We start from the raw sequence: 21,881 nt of genomic DNA, 5'->3' as shown, positions 1-21,881 counted from the left end.
ATTTTTAAAAGAGTCTTGTTTTCTATTTTAGAAGCAAAACGGACAAGTCGGTTTTTAAGTGGCATTATCAACTTTATTCACTTCAGAGAAGCCTGCCGTGAGACATATATGGAATTTCTTTGGCAATATGTAAGACTTAAATACATTTTTGTTTGCATACCAGATCAGTAATATCATTTATGAGCTATTAATCTATTTTGAAATATTTGTCTTGGGTATGAAATTGTTGTACGGCCTTTAGAATTGAATTTATATAAAGATGCAGATTTTTGTACTCCTGGAAAGCATACCCTAGAATGAGATTTTCTTTGATATTTGTAACATTTGGGAAAGGCTGAGTTGTTTTGTTTAATTCTTTTAACTAATCTTCCTTTCCTGTATTAGGAAATGTTGGCGAAGTGAATATTGATAAGTTTTTCTTTTCATATTGCATAGGTAGTATAGTGTTATTTAAATAATTGAGATAGCTGAGTTTTATTTGCCTTTTAAATACTGGCCTAATTGTACCAAGTTGTGTATCACACATGCCCCGCATTGCACTATAAGTCTTGGTCCAATGTATTCAATCACTTTATCAAGTAGAAACGTACTTTCCTTCTATACTTTAGAACATGTTGGAACATTCTGGATAATCTGTGATTTATACCTAGTTGTCCTCAGTTCTGGACTCTCAGAAAAGCATACAAGTAACATCAAGCAATTAGATCTTGAGCTCTGGCTGTACTGAACTTTATAGATAAATAGTTGGTACAAATCGTGCTAAGTTTGTAATTCCTAGAGATCACACATTCTTTAGAGTTTACACATGCATGTGCCAACCATCACATATGTGATTTTGTTTGGCTAATTTCTCCTCATTTTTAAAGTTAAAGCTCAGACATCTGTCACCTGTATAAAGCCCTCCATGACCTTCAGCCATTACCAACATTGTGTTAGATGTCACTTCTTCTTTGTCCCCACTGTATTCATTACTGCAGCAAGCTGCTTTATAGTCATTTATTCCTGTATCTGACTCTTAATGGCGACTGAACTATTGGAATTCAGGAATTATAAGCTAGTCTTGGAAATTCCCAGCACCTAGTGTAGTACCTAACTATGGTAAGTGGTCAACAGAAGTCTAATTCATTTGTTATGAATGCATGACTATCATACATTTCTTATTTCTGATGGTAAAAATTATAGAGTGAGTAAACCTCTTGCAGTTTGTGCTTCTGGATTTTAGAAATAAAAATATGTCAATGATTATGTTGAAAAGCGCTAATATAATATTATTAAAATTGCTTTAATAGAAATCCTCTGTGGACAAAATGCAGCAGTTAAATACTGCTCACCAGGAGGCATTAATGAAGTTGGAGAGACTTGAGTAAGTGTCAGATACGTGAATGCAGTTTTAAATGAAAAATTAATTGTAAGTTATATTTTACAACTTAGAGTCCACCTTGAGTGTCTTTTATCTTCTTTAGTAAATGGTATTTAAGTTTGCCTTGTCCAACAAAACAGACAAAATTTAGTTTTTATTCTTTTAATTATATTATTTACTCTTTGGCTTCTTTCTCTTCAGTATGTTAGCCTGATTTGTTTAAACTCTTAACTTCCTCCCTAAGTTATATATGGATTATCTTAGGTAGATGAATTAACTGTCCAGACTCTTTCTTCCTTTAGATCTGTTAACTCTGTTAAAATTTTTGTTCCTAAGACAGAATTTGTTTTGTTTTGTTTTTGACCCACAGATCATAGAAAAAGCTCAATAAACAATTATGCTTTTTGGCCTTCCTTATTTGAGAATACTTTTAAAAGTTTAAAGATTTATGTATTTATTTAAAAGAGTTATACAGAGAGAAGAGAGAGCGAGAGGAATCTTCCACCCACTGGTTCATTCCCTAGATAGCTGCAGTGGCCAAGTCTGAGCCAGGCTGACACCAGGAGCCAGGTGCTTCATCTGGCTCTCCCACAGAGGTGTCAGGGGCCCAAACATTTGGGCCATTTTCCGTTGCATTTCCCAGGCCATTATGAGGGCGCTGGATCAGAAGTGAATCAGTAGCATATGGCCTGGCACCCATACGGGATGCTGGCATTACAGGCAGTGGCTTTATCTGGTACACCACAACACCATCTCCAAAAAGATGGTGATTTTGGTACCATAGAATTTTAAAATCCATGTTTTTTCATAAACATTTTAATAAACTTTTTTAAAATTCTTCATTTGCATAAATTTCAATTTTTTTGCACCAAAATAATCTTTTAAGTCTATTTTCCACAAACTGTTTAAAGTACCCTCATATATATACCCTCTTACTGCATATATCCTGGTATAGGGGTTTATCGGGACATACCACCCAGTTGTATGCCGGAAATCCCACAGCTTGAAAATGGATTTAATACACCCAGTACTGAACATCTGAACATGCTGAGCCACGTAGTGTGCTGTAGAGTGTTGGTGGTTCACCCTCACGATTACGTGGCTGATTAGGAGATATGGTTCACTGCTGTGCTCAGACCATAAAAAAGTCTTACACCGTGCATTGCAGGAAAGATCAAAATTCCTAGTAGGGTTTCTATCACTCTTGTGTCCTTACAGAGTTGAAAAAATTGTTTATGTGGAGCCATTTTAAATTGGGGACCATTTATATTGATTTTGAACAAAAGTTTTTTTTTTTTAATTATATCCTTTCTAATTTGTTGATGTCCTTAGGCTTTTTATTTCAGTTGAGACCTTTTCTAACCTACCCCTGGTATACATGGCCTTTATAAGCAGCAGTAGGCTGAAAGACTGGGAAAGGGCAGTAGATATTAAAATTTAGCATAAGACACCACAAGTCACATCAAAAAAAAAGTGACAGAATGGGAGAAAATCTTTGTAACATGCTGCAAAACATTACCAACTCTATTAACCAAAGCCCTGCAATATCCTAGTATACAAACTGATAGAGGAAAAGGTAACTTAATAGAGAAATGGACAAATGCTATAAACTGGGAACTTATAGGAGTATGAAAACAGATGGCTAATAGGTGAGCAGGAACTAAAGTTAAGAATAAGCATGGAAGAGATTTGAGCATGTCCAAGTGCTGTTTGCAAGGACTAGAGCAGAGGAATGGATGGTATGAGAGAGAGTAAGAGATGTCCAGAGATGAGAGCCGGAGTGAAGGGGAGAAATTAGCATTGAACAGGAAAAGGAATAGCATTTTCACTTTATTACAAATGGAGTTAGAAGGGGTAGGTGGTAGAAGATGAGTTGTAGATTTGATGGTAGAAAATTAATGGAGCTCATCTGATGTTTATTTTCTCTCTTTGGTAGACTGTCATAGGAAAGGATGGAGTTCAGGAACAGTGAAAACAATGTTTTCTTCATCTAAGTTATTTAAGGGCAGGGACTTCATTTTGACCCTTCAAAATTAGGAATAAACGTTATTTTAATTTATTATCTTTAGTTCTGTTCCAGTTGAAGAGCAAGAGGAGTTTAAGCAACTTACAGATGATATTCAGGAGCTGCAACAATCACTGAATCAGGAGTTCCGTCAAAAAACGGTATCTGTTGTGACACACCTTCAGATTTAAAAAAAAATTTTATAGATGTGGTAAGGCGTGTACTGGTGGTAAGAGCACATTGCATTAGTTGCAAAATAATTGGAATATATTGATTGCTGTGCCTATTTGTGCTCCTTATAATGATAAGTGATTGTTTTGCCCATGTACAGTCATGATGGTTTGTGTTGTCAAAATTATGTACTATAGTGTTGAATGCAATTTTTTATTATTCTCTTGTCCCTAAACTACATTCTGTGGCAACCTGGAGACTGCAGCAAACCCTCAAGGGTGCCTCCGGATATTACTATGAATTTTCCTGGGAAACCCTGTAATAACATTTGTCATTTACCTGTTGAACTATTATTAGCATATGGCAGTTTTGTTGTGAGATCATATTACTTTCCTTTCGTATCTGTGTGAAGCTGGATTTTTTCTACATATTGCAATTTCTACAATAGAAAGCAACCAATAGTGTTTTTTTTTTCTTACTATTTGTTGAACTATTCGCTTAGTGTACAGTTAATCTTACGGATAAAGTAAACTGAAAGTAGTTCATTGTAGACATTAAGAGAAGAGAATGAGAGAGGAAGAGGAAAGGTAGGAGTGTGAGCAGGAGGGAGGTAGGGTGTGAAGTATCTCTGTGCTCCTAAATCTGTATATATGAAATACATGAAATTTATTTACCTTAAATAAAATAAAGAAGCATTATCATGAAAATCATTGTGGAACAGGAAGTGATTATGTCTATGTCCAGTCTGATTCCAAGGTATGTGAATTTATATAGAAACATCCAATTTGGAAGTAGTGGTGGTTATTTTGAGGATAAGGTAAAAATATTTTTCCTTTCAACTACTATGTATTGTTTTTTCCATGGGCTCCCTATTGTTAGGATATATATACATGTACGGTTATTTATGCTTAACTACTTAGTAAAGAAACTCTTAGTTTTTTTTTGGCCTATGGACATTGTGAATGGAGAACATTTAAGAATATCTCATCTAACTCACTTAATTCCTTTCTTACATTTATTTTATGAGAAAGCAGTGAGTGGCTGAATGTGAATCTGATTTGATTTATTGTAAAGCATGTGCTGCTTTTTCCTTTAGATAGTGCTGCAGGAAGGAAATTCCCAAAAGAAGTCAGAGATTTCAGAGAAAACCAAACGCTTGGTAAGCAACTTTAGCATTTAAAGTTTGTGTATTTTAGAGGAATATTTTAGTAGTGTGTGTTATTTAATCAAACATTTCTTATGTTTTTCCTTGAAAATAAAACTTTAAGTTTGAATGTAACAGATGTCTACTGTTTTACAAAATATTGAAATATAGAAATGGATGAAGAAGATAAAAAAAAAAACTGAGCTCTTACCACTCCATCTGATATATATCATAGATTTCATTCTTTATGCAAATTTACATATATGTGTGTAACTTTACATTAATTGTATTACATTCAATATGTTCCAAGCTGCCTTTTATCCTGACTTAACAGTATAGTCCAAATAGTTATCAGGAGTTTCAAATAGATCTTTGTTGTGTTAGTGGCTGTATATTGTTATGCATTGTTTATATGTACCATAATGTGGATTATTTGAGTCTCCCAGTACTTACATTGCTTGTTTTTTTGCTAACCATAAATGTATATATATGAGTGCTAAACACATATATCTGAACTTAATGTATATTTCTGCATCGGATTGATTTTTTTTTTTTAAGATTTGCTTTATGTATTTGAAAGGCAGAGTGGCAGATAAAGGGACAGAAAGAAAGAAAAAGGTGTTCCATTTGCTTGTCCACTTTCCAAGTGAGACCACAAAGGCCGGGGCTGGGCCAGGCAGAAGCCCTTAGCTTCATCCAGGTCTCCCACGTGAATAGCAGGGGCCTTGGGCCATTTTTTGCTACTTTCCCATGCACGTTAGCAGGGAGCTGGGTAGGAAGTGGAGCAGCCAGGAACTGAACTGGCATTGTGATATTAGATGTCAGTATCACAAGTGGTGGCTTCACCAGCTACACCACAACACAGCTCCTGCTTTTTATATTAGAATAAATTCCCAAGTTTAGGATTTCTGGGTCAAAAGAAATAAACATTTACAGTTGACACATATTGAAACTAACTTCAATAAAACGTGTATGTTCCTTTCTCTACACCCTTGCCAAATTGGATGTTTTTAGTGTTTTCCTTTGATACTCATTTTTTTCTCTTACAGAGAAAAAAAGCTTCAGTTTTTAATTTGATGTCTTTAATTCTAGTGATTTTTACATCTCAGTGATTTGATTTTTACATCTCAGTTACTCTCATTTTTAAAACTATTTATATAGCTTACTTGTTTAAAAAAAATCTCCGTTAATAAGAGATGTTAGCTGTCTAATTATGTGTCTTATAGATATGGTCTTTATCATATTGGACTTTAATTATGTACATAGGAAGGCCTTTCCCATTCATCTTACTACTTTTCAGTAGTATGTTTTCTCATTTTACTTTCATGTTTTCCCTATTATTTTAACACATATATTTTAGATACACCTGAAATGTACTTTATTATCATATGTCTTATTTTTTTGTTTATTGGCAAATGACTTCTTCTGAGTAGTACTGACTGTGGCTCAATTTTATTACTCATTTGTTTTTGTCTCATTTAAAACTAGGTTAAAACAAAATCACCTTGTAATTATATCAAGCTTAGCTTTTCATAAAGGGAAGAAAAGTAGTGAAAGTCAACACTGTTTTAAACAACATGACTAATTTTGTAGAGCGTTAAGAGTAGATAGTATGGTGGTTTGCTGACTCCAAGATGGAGTATATAGAAACAACAGAAATGCAGTATTTCAGACATTCAGTTTTGGCCTCTGAGTTAGCCATTAAAAAGGTAAGAACCTTTTTTTTTTAAGTTAAAATTTAGACAAATGACAGAAGTCATGTAACAAAACATCCATCTTATAAAATACTCAAATTAAAGTTCTTTTCCCAGCCCTCTTCACCTAGAGGTAACATTGTTCTTTCTCTGTGACATCCCATGCACATAAAGTCACTTGTCACACTTTGGTGGTTCTGTTTTTGTGGAAACAAGTCGGTTTTTTTGTAGAAACAATTTTGTTCACAGAATTGATCTGTTTTATATGTTGATCTGTGAATCAATTCTTTTGCTTAATATTGCTGAGAATTCTTTCATGTCAGTATGTGGAACCATAATATCTGAAAACAATATATACACTATCAACAAGTATTTGAGAAAAAAGGTTCATATGAGTTTTTTTTTAATATACAATTTTTAGATTTGCAGAAAAGTTCTAAGAGACTATCTGGATAGCCTACACTTTGCTTCCCTCTATGGGGGAAATTCATGAGAAGGAATTTTTTTTTTTTTTTAAGATTTATTTATTTGAAAGGCAGAGTTAGAGAGAGAGATGGAGAAAGGGAGATACAGAGAGGAAGAGGTCTTCCATCCACTGGTTCACTCCTCAAATGGGCACAATGGCCAAGGCTGGGCTATGCTGAAACTGGGAGCCAGCAAGCTCTTCTGGTTCTCCCACGTGGGTGCAGGTACACAAGCACTTCTTCCACTGCTTTCCCAGGCACTTTAGCGGGGAGCTGGATCAGAAATGAAGCAGCCGAAACTTGAACTAGCACTTATATGGGATGCCAGTGCTACAGTCAGCAGCTTTACCTCCTCTACCACAGCACCAGCCCCAAGGATTTTGTTTTGATTCAACAAACATTTATTGAGCATCTTCTCAGTGCTCTTTGGAGACCCAGAGAGCAAAGATAACGTAACAACTCCAAATTGCATGGCCAATTTGGAAACGGGTGTTAAACCCTTATTTATAGCTTTGCAATACATTAATTATGCTATTTACAGAAGGAATGTAAAGGAAATGGTAGCAGGATTTTCAAGGATCAATAGAAATTCAATGGGCAGACAGGAGTGGTATGCTGATTTTCTAGGAGAATCATACTTATCAAAGAATTAGCAGTTAGAAGTTGTGGTTTGGTGCATTAAACCACCACCTGCAATACTGGCATCACATATCACAGTGCCAGTTCAAGTCCCAGCTGCTCTGCTTCTGATCTACCTGCCTATTAATATACCTGAGACAGCAGTGGAAGATGGCCCAAGTACTTGGGCCCCTGCCACCCACGTTGGAGACCGGGATGGAATTCCAAGCTCCTGGCTTCATCCTGCCCCAGCCATAGCCATTGTGGTTGGTTGGGGAGTGAACCAGCTTGAAGATACTGCTTTTTCTCTCTCTTTCTCCCTCTGTCTCTGTGTGTCACTTTTTCAAATAAGTTTTAAATAAATTTTTTTAAAAATTTAAAAAAGGTATGTTAGAATTGTCTAAACTAAAAACAATTATTACCATATTATAGGATATAGTAGGCAACTTGTGACAGATGAAACTGAAAAGGAAGGTAATAGCTGTGTAATGAAGGAGCTTGAGTGTCATGCTAGGGAGCTTGCCTTTTGGCATAGAGTTACTCATGAGCAAGTAAGCAGGCCAGTAATATGGTCAAAATTTAATTTTACCCCTCTACAGTGAATATGGGACTAGTTTTTTGTTCTTTTCCATGATTGATGTGGTAAATCACCATTTTATTATATATTATATATAAAAATGTTTTCTGAACAGAATGAACTAAAGCTGTCAGTAGTTTCTTTGAAAGAAATACAAGACAGTTTGAAAACAAAAATTGTGGATTCTCCAGAGAAACTGAAGAATTATAAAGAAAAAATGAAAGATACAGTCCAGAAGCTTAAAAATTCCAGGGTGAGTTTCCTTTTCATTTTAATTCTTTCCTATGTGTTTTCTTTTTGGCCAGTCTTGTTTAATTGTGTTAATTTTCTGGTTCCTAGATTATCTCTACTTTCTTCCTCTTTCACTTTTTGAATTTGCATCCAGTTATAGCTCTTCTTAAAAGTAGATATAGGGGGGAAAAATTTCAAGACATGGGATCAGTTGTGTAGCAGAGTTTTGAGACTTTGCTGTGAGTGGTGAAAACAAATATTCTGAACATGTGAATTGATGAGAATCATGTTGTAGTAACTACTATGCAACTGTGTTGACCCTGAGAATCTAACATATCAATAAATTCCTTTAAAACAACAGTTATGTACTCCCAAGATCTAGTTATTTTAGTATACAGGAGAAAAATATTAAGCGATTTTGTAAACAGTTGCATAATTAGAAATCATAGTATGTACTTTGACAGAGTAAAGGGCATGCATGTGTGGAGCCTGAAGGTGTACAAGAAATGTTGGTCCCCTCTGTTTAATTTTGCTTAAATGTAAAACTGCTCCAAAAAATTAAAATCCATTTAAAAAAAAAAAAACACAAAGAGAAAAAATAGGGTGTTTTAAAATAATGTTATGGCGGGGGGCCCAATTTAGTATTGTGAGAATCAGAAGAGGAAAGGAAGTAGAAATGTATGCTAATATCTGAAGGATTAACAGTTTATCAGTAAATTTTACATGGAAGCACATTCAAGGCAGAGGGATTAGCATATATGAATTCTGTGAAGTAGTAGGGAACAAGGTATGCTCAAGGTTAGAGATCACTGTGGGAGGTGGTTTGAAGTGGGATAGGACAAAATTAGAAGTGGATAGACAACTTAGCATCATTTATGAGGCAAGGTTTTTAAGCTACTGATGAAAAAATGTATGGCTTATCTCTGAGCTTACTAAGATCACTCCTGATAATTAATATTATCATACAGAAGTAAACAAAAATTATCATAATAGAAATGAGAGCCCAGAAATGGCTTTATATAATATATATATAGGTGAAAAGGATGGTTTATCTAAAAGAAAGTTCTGTTTCAATTAGATATTCAACTTGAAGGAAAGGTAGTTGGGTCTATCCCTTATGCCAGTTAGAAAAATAAATTCTGTGTATTAAAAGATAAAATATAACAATTTTAGGAGAACGTATTTAATCTTTAACTGGGATTTTTTAAAAAAAAAATTAAGATTGGGAACCCAAAAACTAAGCCTATTGGAACATACTTAAATTGCATATGTCAGGTAAGAGGATTATGTCTGATATGCAAGAAGTATCCGTGAAATAGCAAGAAAAAGACATCATAGAAAACTGAGCAGTAATGCGACTGGGCATCTCACTGAAGGGATATAGAACTGGTGAATAAGGTGGGACAAGGGGCAGGCTAATGGGGAGAAGGGAGAAGTCTTTGTATTGTTCCAGTGGTTATGGTAAATGTGTATTCATTTTTAAATATTAGAAGAGGAATTAATCTTCTTAAAATAACTAGCTGTAGTAATAACAATTATGTAAATGAATGGGAAGATTATAAATGGTAATATGATTGCCCAGTAATAATCAGAAGTGGTTTGAGTATTTGCAGAGTGAACTATTTTAATGTCTTCATAAATAACCTTGGAAGATATTTCAGTGAATGCTATAGTAAAATAGGGCACTTTTCCTTTGTCTGAGGATAGATATTTGGCAGTTAAGCATAATTATATGTGTATGGACACTTGTCAGTAAAAGTGCTGGGTTACTGATTTAGAAACTTGTTCTCTGAAGCTTTCAGTTTTAAGTGCAGAAATTATTTAAGAGCAAAAAATTGACATTGCCATTTCATAAAGGAGAATAACACTGTGGTCTCTGTTTTCTTTTTTCAAAGCAAGAAGTGATGGAAAAATATGAAATCTACAGAGATTCAGTAGACCGCCTGCCATCCTGTCAGTCAGAGGTGCAGTTATATCAAAAGAAGATACAGGACCTTGCAGATAATAGGGAAAAACTAACCACCATTTTAAAAGAGGTTTGTATGGTGTAGAGTTTTCATGTCTTTATTATGTAATATCTTATTGTAATTCCTTGGATTTGTTTTCACATTTATTAGCTTTTCCTGGGGAAAAAAAAAAAGATTGTTCTAAGTATAATTGATATAGCACTATATACTGGGAAACAAGACAGTTTTCTTATTAAACAGAGCAATAGCTACTATTTTAGCCCTAAGAAGAAATGGATAAGAATGAACATAGACCATTGGCATGTATATTTTGGAAAATTGTAATGTAATTTTAAACGAGTTAAAATACTTGGAAATGATCTTATAATCAGTAACATAAAGTTTCAGCATGGCATCCAACATTGTACCTAAGATTATTTTATTTTCTTTATGTTTTTAATTTATGTTATTTGAAAGGCATAGTTACAGAAGGAAAGACACAGAGAGAGGTCTTCCATCCTCTAGTTCAATCCCCAAATGGCATAACAGCCTGGGCTGGGCCAAGCCAAAGCCAGGAGCTAGGAGCTTCTTTCTGGTCTCCCACATGGGTACGGGGCACCAGCACTTGAGCCATCCTCCACTGCTTTCCCAGGCACATTAACAGGAAGTTGAATCAGGAAGTACAGCAGCTGGGACTCGAACTGGTGCCCATATGGAATGCTGGCACTGCAGTCAGTGGCTTAACCAGCTACACCACAGCGCTGGCCCCATATCTAAGATTTATAAAGAGATTTAAAGTTTATGACATTTAATGTCTCTGTCCTAAAGAATGAGAGCTATTGTTGTCACTTAAGTTTCTTAGGCTAGATACCTGAAAATCCTTTTCCACTTCTTAACTCTATCATCTTAATCTAGACTGCCTGCTGGATTACTAACATATTAGTGAAAGCAGTTTTTTTTTTTGTTTGTTTGTTTGTTTGGTTTTTTTTTTTTGAGGAAAATAAGGTGATATTACCTGAGGTATTCTTTCCTAACTTCATACTCCTCTTATCTGACATCAGGAATCACCAAAAAAAGATTGACAAGTCCTGTTTTGCATTTTGTTTAAGGTCTACCCTTCCTTGTTGTTTTTTTTAATATTATGTGGACTTACTTTTTTTTTTTAAGATTTATTTTATTTGAAAGACAGAGTTACAGAGAGACATAGAGACACAGAGAGATCTTCTATCTGCTGGTTCATTCTCCAAATGGCCGCAATGGCTGGAGCTGAGCCAATCTGTAATCAGGAGCCAGGAGCTTCTTCTGGGTCCACGTGGGTCCAGGGGCTTTCTGCTGCTTTCCCAGGTGCATTAGCAGGGAGCTGGATCACAAGAGGAGCATCCATGACTCAAACCAGTGCCCATATGGGATGCTGGTGCCTACCATCTTATCTCAGACCCTGACTCTCAACCCTAGCCTCAGAGCCCATCTTCTTACTGTGTCTCTGTTCCTGTCCTTGCTCAGGTTAATTCATCAAAGTATCTCTCGAGTTACTGTGTTCTTTCTTTCTTCTTGTTGTCTCCTTTAGTTAGAGTGGCATTTTTCTGCTGGGCTTCTGGGTTTAAACAGTTTTATTCATTTTAAAATTATATTTTACTAAAGCTTATCATAGATAATAACTTTTTCATTTTCTTTAATTGGTTGTATTAACTTCAAATACTTCTCCTAAAACATAGAGCCTGAATTTGGAGGACCAAATTGAGAGTGATGAGTCAGAACTGAAGAGATTGAAGACTGAAGAAAATTCATTCAAAAGACTGATGATTGTGAAGAAGGAAAAACTTGCTACAGCACAATTCAAAATAAATAAGAAGCATGAGGATGTTAAGCAGTACAAACGCTCAGTAATTGAGTATGTAGTTATTTTCAATTTTAGTGCATTAGAAAGTAATTAGAAAAAGCTAATACATCTTCCCCCTCTAGGAGTCCCAAACTACGATATGCATATTTTCTGGAAGGTATTCTACCTTCAGGTGACTAAAACAGATGAGTTAATTATGAAACTTACAGTGCTTTGTCTAGATTTGGAGGTGTTTTAGCTATGAGGTTTTTTTCCTTTTCTAGATACCATGATTGTAGTGCCTTGTGTAATTCTTCAAAAGGGTATTGGTGTTACTACTTCTTTCAGCACCCTATATTTTCTTAATTGAAGTTTAATTTTGTGTACACAGAGCCAGTATGGTTTTCCATAGCATTGATGTCTTGGACAATCTATTCAAAGAAAATCACTTAACATGACTTAGTGAAGCCAATATCCTTCATGTTGATGGAAACATTGGTGGCACGTATTGAGGCCATATTTCTGTATTAGACCATGCTGTTTGAGCAGATGTGGCAAGAGTGAAAATCCTAGCCAAGTTTTTCTGGGTAGCTTCCAGTAGAGCTGCTCATGACCCATCTTGTTTTCAGGAATGCAGTGAGGCAGAAGCCTCAGTGCACTTTAGAGATGATGGTCTGTGGTTGCATTAGGATAAGTCCACTGGTCCAGCTGGCCAGTAGAGTTGTCACAGCCACATTTTGAGGAAAAGTCTTACTGTTTAAGGAAGAATTAATGCTTTGCTAAATATTGGGGTTTTTTTTAGCCAATATGTTGAGATATTATTAGTAGAGTTCCTCCCCATCAGTCCCAAGAATGTGTTTTCAGAATACATGTCCCGTAAGTATCCAGGATGCCATTCTTTCAGTAGGGATTGAGCATTTCCTCCACACTGCCTCACACAAATAAAGAAAAAGGGCAGAACCTGAGGACTTTGTGTTTGTTGCCAAATGCCTTACAGAAAAGTTGTGCTGGTTCAACTGGGGAAATGTAACTTAAAAATCTCCATTTTAAAGAATGTCTTTTTGGTGAAGACTTTACTGTATATCATGATGTGACTGTAGCATCACATTTCAGGATTTTCATCCATTTCCCTTTGTTCCTTGAGAAAAGTTTTACTTTTGTCAAACACTGATCACTTTGGAATCAAAATTAGAATTAAGTGTTTACCTTTTTAGATACTTAAGAGGAATTATCTATTAACTGTCACTGTTTCCCTGTAGGGATTGCAATAAAGTTCAAGAAAAAAGAGGTGCTGTCTGTGAGCGAGTAACTACAATAAATCAAGAAATCCAAAAAATTAAGTCTGCAATTCAACAACTAAAAGATGCCACCGAAAGGGAGAAACTGAAGTCTCAGGTGAGTGTGTTCAAAAGAAATTAGCTTCAGATAATCACATGAGCTTAAAATGTAAATTCATGTCATCCTAATTATGAGGATTCTGATTAATTCTCTGGAGTAGAAATTGACCCCTAGGGTTTTTCCTTTTACTTTAATTTAAAGCACCTTTTCTATTATCCTTGTAATGGAAGTAGCCCTGAGATAATGCTACTTCAGTTGGAAGGGAAAAAGGAAATGAAAAGAATGTAAAAGAAAGAAAATGGTCATGTTTCTCTTCCATGGCCTGCCCAATACATTGTTGGACTTTTTCTGTTCTTTTCTTTTTATACTCCATCTATCTATCTTTTTCCTGCCCCTTAACTGGTTAGTCATCAAGACTCAGTCTTTGGCCCTTTAACTCTAGAATGAGGGTTAGAAAGATGTTAGGTGATTATCTGATCCTACCTCTTACATAATCCAAGTCAACAAATACTTATGTGTCTTCATGTAGTCTAAGTACAGTTAATAAACCAGCTATTAATTAATAACTAGTTAGTAATTCAAATTTGAGATATCTGTCTAGCAGTTGTGAAAGATGCCTGTGTCTACCTTGTATAACACTACCAACCTGTTGGGAGTGTATATGTCTCACCAATAGCAATTTTACATTTCTTGACAGTAACAACCATGTCTTGTTAACGTTAGTGTGTCATATAAAACCGTGCCTAGGATGGTGCCTTATATGTAATACACTTTCCATGCATATTTTTAAAATTGAAAGGCTGGGGTCAGTGCCATGGCTCACTTGGTTAATCCTCCGCCTGTGGTGCCAGCATGCAATATGGGCGCTGGGTCCTAGTCCTGGTTGCTTCTCTTCCAGTCCAGCTCTGCTGTGGTCCAGGAAGGCAGTGGAGGATGGCCCAAGTGCTTGGGTGCCTGCACCCACGTGGGAGGCCAGGAAGAAGCTCCTGGCTTCGGATTGGCATAGCTCTGGCTGTAGCGGCCATTTGGGGGGTGAACCAACAGAAGGAAGACCTTTCTCTCTCTCTTTCACTGTCCCAACTCTCTGTCAAAAAAAAAAAAAAAAAAAAAAAAGAATTGAAAGACCAACTAGCATGTTTCTTAAAATTCTTTGTATTCAAATTGAATGGGGAATTTTTAAATGAACAAACTCCAATCCAAATATATTATTTAGAATCTACCAGGTGGGCCCCTGAATTTGTATTTTTTTTTAGCATGGCTTTTGAGAAGTTCTGACAGGCTCTTCTTAATTGTTTTCAGTGGTATAGAGTTATAAAACTGTACATGCTGTTCTACAAGGACAGCTTTAGTTAGTAAAAATGTTATTTTTTATTTTGAATTTAAATATTTCTGTATTCTATTGAACTCAGAACTGTTTGGAAAAATCTGTAGCCTTTTCAACTTAATAATTCCTCAGACATTTGTGGATAATAATCATGGGTACTTTCAAATTTATATTATTTAGGTTAGTTAGCCTGTTTTCTAGCCATTCTCTAGATAGGTTGATTTTCAGATTCATTACTATCTTTTTTACTGTCTTTTCTATTCTGTTTACTACTTATCATTATTCCATTTGAAATGTAAAACTCTGTGACAGCAGTTAGCCTAGCAGTTAAGATGTTCATGTCCTGTGTTGGAGTACCTGGGTTCAATACTCAGCTCTGGCTCCTGACTCTAGCTTCCTGCTAATACGGACCCTGGGAGGCAGTGATGATGGCTCTAGTAATTGGGTTCCTACCACTCACATAGGAGACCTGGCTTGAGTTCTTAGCTCCTGGCTTCAGCCTGGCTGGGTCATTGAGGGCACTTGGAGAACAAACCAGCAGCTGGGAACTCTCTGTATCTATCTGCCTTTCTTTCTCAGTCTCTGCCTCTCAAAAAAATTAAAAAATTGGGCCTAGCATTGTGGGATAGCAGGTTAAGGCATCATTTGTAACGTGGGCATCTCATGTAGAGTGCTGATTAAAGTCTTGGCTGCTCCACTTCTAATCCAGCTGCCTGCTAATGGCCTGGGAAGGCAGTGTGGGATGGCCTAAGTGCTTTGACCCCTGCTATCCACGTGGGCAATCGGGATGGAGTTCCTGGCTACTGGCTTCAGCCTGTTCAGCATCAACCTGGCTTTTGGGGGCATTTGCAGAGTGAACTAGCAGTTGAAAGATTCTCTCTCTCTCTCTCTCTCCGCCCCCCTTCCTCTCTCCGTCCCTCTTTCTCTGTCACTGCCTTTCAAATAAAGAAATAAATCTTTTTAAAAAAAATTAAAAATAAGTAAATAAGAATGAAATCTAAAAGCTAGTGCTAAATTCAATCATCCAAAATAATGGTATGGCTAATCCCAAAGTACAATTCTTTTGTTAAGCATAATATTGAATTAGATTTTTAGTAGCAGCAGCTTGCCTTAGACTCATTGAGCTTATGATCAATTAAAGGAGCTCTGTCTTACACATAGAATTCTGCTGAATTAAGATTTTTTTAACCATGCTTTTAACCTGATTATTACTTTTTTTAAGGATTTAGTTTATTTGAAAGGCAGAGTTACAGAGAGAAATCTTCCATCCACTTGGTTAATTCCCCAAGTGACTACAGCAGCCAAGGCTGGACAAGGCCAAAGCCAGGAACCTGGAACTCCATCTGCGTTTCCCATATGAGTGGCAGGGACCCAAGCAGTTGGGCCATCTTCTGCTGCTTTCCTGAGTGCATTAGTAGGAGCTGGATTGGGAGTTTGGGACTCTGACTGGTGCTCATGTAGGATGCCAGTGTCATAGCAGCAGCTTAACCTGCTGTGCCCTGACCCTGGCCCCAGTGACTGTTACTTTTTATTCAGGATTTTACTATTAAGAAATAATAGTGGGTTTTTAAGATTTTGTTTTACTTATTCAACCTATATTTACAAAATAGCAAAATCAGTTTAAATCTATCATTCACATTCATTATTTCTCATTTTGTAATGTAACCTGCAATCTTGATTTCCATTCCTTTTTCTCCAAGATAAACATGTTGAGTAGAACTAAGTTCTTCACTGCATTGTATTTTTTGCTTCAGTTTGGCATGGAGTAATTGATCAAACCTTAAGGTACAATTGTTCAACTGCTACGTTGTTCTAACCTACTTTGCCCAGTCTTCATTGTGATACTCGTTGTTCATTATTAGCATGGGAAGGTCTCTGAATGCTTTGGTTAGCTTAGGACTTCAGATGTTTGCTTCTGCGGACTTGCCACAGGAATTGGGTTTGGTTGGTTCATTCATTTATTGTGGCCCTACCTCTAGAATTGACTCATTGGAAGTAGGCTCATGTTTATTCTCAGGAGAGTATTCCTTTGGGCATATTTAAGTGGTTGCTTTATATATTTATAGATCATGTATCCTTATTTAGCCACACTTAGTTTTGATATTTTTTCACAAGTAATAGCTTTTTACTAAATTTATTCAACTTTCTTTTTACTGTGAATAAACATATACCCCAATAGAACTAGGAGGTTAAATTGATTTATAACTGCTAAATGTGCTGATTTTTTAAAAATGGCATTCACACAAGCCAACAACTAATTCATCTTATTTTTCCTACATGATTTAAGAAATACTTTCAGAAATTTTCTGTTTTCCCAGTGGTTCATATTCTGTCATATTCATAGTAATTTGATGCCTGCTTAGACATTGGAATCTAAAAATGCCCTAGTTTGTATTATGATTTAATACCAATGTTTAGATTTTTTGAGTGTTTGGCCTTATACATCTATTTAATTCACTTAATCTAGAGTGATAGTTCTCAGACTTGCATAGGTGGCAGAGTTGCTAGAAATAGTATTGTTTTTTGGAACACAGTGAATTCATACTATATTAAATTATTTAATTTATTCAATACCTGATAGTGTCCATATTAGGATTTAGCTAAGATAAGTAGTAGACAAAACTATAGGTTAAAAAAAGTTAATGAGAGAGGTGCTTTGAGAACATTGTATCTATTTACTACTTTTTTTCTTCTCCTGTTAGAAAAGGGCTGCTATTTGATTTCATTGGAAAAAACTTACAGAATACCACTGTTTCTTGTGAGATTGTTTACGAATTGTTTTGTCTAAGAAAAATGAATAGAGGATCAACATTATATTCGATGAGTATGAGATAAAAGACAACATAGAATAATTTAGTTCGGATTTCATTAAATCTTTAAAAATTGTTCAGCTCTCATTTTGTCTTAATTCTTAGCATATCCATGTAGGTTTATATGAAAATTCATTATTGCTTAAGTAGAAATACCTGATCTATTTATTAAAACAACTCTAAAAGATTCTAATATATTTTTCAGTCTTATAGATTACTTATTAAATCTTTACACATCTTTTGAATGATGATTAGGGTCAAATGTAGAAGTTATAGTTATCCTTAATAATCTAGATATTTAACATGAAAGCTCAAAAGTAAAATTTTTTCCTTGGTAATTATAAGCTTATTCTGAATTCCTTGCAGCCCTAGCTATTATCCCATGTCTCCACTTTGTTCTAAGTAACAAACTTTTTTAATGTATTATTATAGTTTACAGAATGAATTTTCAAAATATATTTTAATTGGCACATTGTAAGTATTTATGGGGTATAGTATGACATTTTAATACTTGTATGTAATGTGTAATGGTTAGATCAGAGTAGTTAGCATATCTATCACCTCAGACATTTATCATTTCTATGTATTGGGAATATTTAAAATCCACTCTTGTAGCTGTTTTGAAATATTTAGTTAGTTGTTGTCAATCATAGTTATCCCACTGTGCTACTGAACTTTATAAGTTATTCCCCTCATCCAGTGGTACCCCTGTACCCATTAGCCATCCTCTCTCCATCCGTCCCTCCCCTATATTCTTCCTAGGTTCTGGTAACCACTCTTTTTCTATTTTCTACTTTTTTTAAAATCAGTTTTTCAGTTACCATAAATACTTGAGAATTTGCAGTAGAATGAATGTTTAATAACAGCAGGCACACATGCACATGTGGAAGCATGAAAGTTTAGTCTTTAAAATATTAATAAATACAAATGAAATTCTTCTAATTTATTTTTAGTTTAGGTTGTTACATGGAATAATTCTTACTCTGTTTCATTCTCCACTTAGGAAATATTTCTAAACTTGAAAACTGCTTTGGAGAAATACCATGAAGGCATTGAAAAGGCAACAGAGGAGTGTTATGATAGGATAGATGAAAAAACAGCTGAACTGAAGAGGAGGATGTTCAGAATGTCAACCTGATTAGCAACGTCACTTGTCTTTGTAAATGGCTTGCCATCTTTTAATTTTTTTGTTTGGAAAGGGAAGAGTGAAGTTGAAACTACTAGAAGTATCAGAAGTAACAAATAATGTTGGCTCAATCTGTTTTTATATACTCATATATAAATTGTTATTAGATATGCATTTAAAGTGGACTTTTATTAATTTATAATTAAAGTAACTTGTGCAGTTATTCCTGTCTCTATTCTTCCCCCCTTATTGTCAGTAGTAGGAGGAGCAAAACAAAAACCAGTACTTATGAAATGTGTATATATATATATTTTTCTGTTAATTTCATGGCTGTTGTTAATTTGTTGACATACAGAGTTGTGGCATTATTGAGCCCTGACTGTGCTATAAACACTGTAGTTGGGATATCATTTATTTCTCCCTTAAGCAACTTTAGGTAGATTTTATTATTACTACTTTATAGGTGATGTCACTATGAAGATCTTGAAAAATTAAATAGCTGAGCCAAAATTTGACCATGCTCTGTATGATACCAAAGTCCGGAATGGTCCCACTATACCACACTTTCTAATGTAATTATGTGAAAGAGAAAGTTTGAGTGTTTATTTCTTCATTGATGCTATTAGGATTTTTATGAGAAGAATCGGATTAGAACAGTGTCTGGCATGGTAGACACTCAGCTCCTATTATCTGTTAGTATGACAGTCATGGGAGCTCCAGGTGGTTTTCCTTTTGTCAGGCTTAATAAAATGTTCATGTGGTTAGAGGTTTTCAGTGAGGGGAAAGGCCCTGGATTGGGAAGAACAGAAGGGGATAAGCAGTCAAACCACTGCCCTGTCCCTTTCTTGCTTCTCTTTAAATAATCACAGATTTTGATCCATAGTAAAGTCGTGCAGTGAGGCCAGTTAATGGGCATAAAACATGACTGTACCTCTGTCATCTTAAATTTAAAATGGACTTTTCTCCAGCTTTAGTGACTGCGCTGTTCCCCGTACTCCGTATAACCAAATTTCTTGAGAGTGTTTCGTTCCCCATTCATCATTTCATCATGACATTGTTATTTTTAGCCATAGTAATCTTGTGAACTTTTCTAAGATCACCAGAAAATTCCTAGTTCCTAAAATTCTGTGGATGCTTTTTATTGCTTTATCTTCCTCAATTCTACCCATCTAATACTTCGCATTTGTCTCAGAAACACCACTGCCTTGGTTCTTTTAGTTCTCTGTCCTTTTTAACTTTTTCCGTCCAAGGGCTTTGTTTTCTGTTCACCTCCTAAGCATTTGTGTCATCTTGGCTTCTTCCCTTGACCTTCCTTGTCACACCCACTATAATGCTCCTTGAAAACTTTTAGCTGTGGCTTCAGTCATGAATTAAACATTCATACAACTTCTACATTTATGTACATTTGTCATATACCTCCTGAATTTCAGTCTTGTATATTCAATGCCCAGTACGTGTCTAAATCTTACGAAGGCAATCTTCTGGTGAAGCCCAGCGGGCCCTTTCAGAATAATGTTCTTCACGCATAAAAAAAGTACAGGATTGCAAGAGAAACCAATTATATTCAAATATGATTATCAAAAATTTAAAACCATTGTGGTGAACTGTATCACTATGCTTTTGCCTGTGTTGGAAAAGGAACTCATTCACTGTTAGAATGTTAATCTCCCTCCCTTTATCCGTCTAGTAGCAAGAATTGTGGATTAATGTGCCCACATCTACTTTTCACTTCTCATTTGCTCATGTTGCAGTCTGTATTCTCATTGTCACCTGATGAACTTGGGGCAGTTGTACCAGGCTCCCAGTCTCAAAGCCACCTACAGAGACATCAGAGTATTCTGATGTGCAGATTGGTTTGTATCAGTGATCTGTGCAAAGTTTTTTAACCTTTCAAACTGTCTTGCAAGTGTGCCAATTTTTAACTGAAAGAGGAACTGTGGAATACTTTAAATTTCCAAAGGAAACAACAGTACTTCATATCTGTCAGACACCATAGCTCACCATAGTTCAGTTGCGTTGTTAGGCTGCCTTATATCCCTTTTCAATTCATATGTTTGTGAGGCTAGGGTTTTGGCATTTGCTGTAAAGAAAAAAACCCAAATATTAAAATCAAAACTTTTATGGGACAGATAATGAGACAGCAATATCGAATCTGATTCCAAAGTTTGAGAACTTGTACAGCACCCAATAGGCACAGATAGCCTATTAGTACTTAATTACTTAACAGTAAAATAAAACGTTTCAGTTTCTGTTAGGTTGCTGAAACATCCATTGTTAGAACATAAATGCCTGTTAACTTTTTTGGATGTAACTACTTCAATGGAACTGTTAAATATTTTGTAGGGAACCTTTCTCCTTATGGAATAAACTAAAAATTTTTAACTGCCAGCTTTTCATTTTTTGTGGTTATTTTAACTATAATTTGTATCAGAATTTTTATATATGTTTTTCACTTGAGACCAGTAAGTGCTTCTGTTTTAGAATTTCAGGTCTAGCATGGTACCATGCAGTTGATAGTAACTTAAATGTTTACCTGAGAAATGGCCTTTTTTTTTTTTCTTTTCTGTGATCAAATGACAGAGCCTGGAGGCCAAGTTTATCCAAACTCAGCAAGAAACACTCTTTTCACACTAAATATCAGCACATGTTATAGTAACTTGATAACTTCACTTACCTATTTTTGTCCCCAAAAGCCTTATTGAAGAGGCCCTCAATATAATCCACATGAAAATTTATATTTGGCTATTTTGATTAGGGGATAAATTTAAAAATTTAGAATTTATTCCCAGAGCCTTCTTGAAAGTGAGTATTTGAGGCATGTAACCTTTTTACTTTTTCTTAAGACAGGGAAATGAATACAAAAAGCAAATGATATCCCCTATATGTGGGCTCTGTTGAGGCCTGATTGTGAAGGAAACAGTGTTCTGATCCAGACTTTAGTTATCTTTTATGAGTTCAGCTACTTAGCCATATGTAGAGCAAATATTTAATTTCAAGTTCAACTGACATATTTCAAGGAGCTAATCCATTTTGTGACAAAGCAAGGGAAATTGAAATATGCACCTTGCAGGCTGAAGTTAATACATCTGATTTTAGTTTAACGGGATGTTTCCTATTTTTAGTAAGACCAGAAAAGTTTTATATGAAATTCCATTTCAAATTCAGGGCCTGCCACCTATTTCAATTAAGTTGGCACTCTGCCTTTGATTGAAATATGCTTCTCATCTTCCTATCCATATTGCCACCAGGGGGCA

The 21,881-nt window shown here is 35.4% G+C and overlaps 1 protein-coding gene across 2 annotated transcripts in view; it reads left to right on the top strand.

Moving 5' to 3' along the window:
* The window catches only part of NUF2 (NUF2 component of NDC80 kinetochore complex), a 29,387-nt gene extending 8,372 nt beyond the window's left edge, over positions 1–21,015 (top strand). For both annotated transcript variants that reach the window (XM_008264151.4, XM_008264152.4), the window contains exons 6-14: positions 32–129; positions 1,290–1,363; positions 3,430–3,526; positions 4,633–4,695; positions 8,149–8,286; positions 10,160–10,300; positions 11,926–12,101; positions 13,289–13,424; positions 18,505–21,015. In XM_008264151.4, the coding sequence (XP_008262373.1) occupies positions 32–129; positions 1,290–1,363; positions 3,430–3,526; positions 4,633–4,695; positions 8,149–8,286; positions 10,160–10,300; positions 11,926–12,101; positions 13,289–13,424; positions 18,505–18,639 (1,058 nt within the window). In that variant the 3' untranslated portion in view covers positions 18,640–21,015. The remainder of the gene's footprint in view (positions 1–31; positions 130–1,289; positions 1,364–3,429; positions 3,527–4,632; positions 4,696–8,148; positions 8,287–10,159; positions 10,301–11,925; positions 12,102–13,288; positions 13,425–18,504) is intronic.
* Positions 21,016–21,881: the final 866 nt, after the last annotated feature.

Source organism: Oryctolagus cuniculus, chromosome 7 (genome assembly GCF_964237555.1).
Source record: "Oryctolagus cuniculus chromosome 7, mOryCun1.1, whole genome shotgun sequence".
In the NCBI taxonomy this organism is placed as follows: Eukaryota; Metazoa; Chordata; class Mammalia; order Lagomorpha; family Leporidae; genus Oryctolagus; species Oryctolagus cuniculus.
Note: the sequence above shows the minus strand (reverse complement) of the source record. Positions and strands in the feature narration are given on the sequence as shown.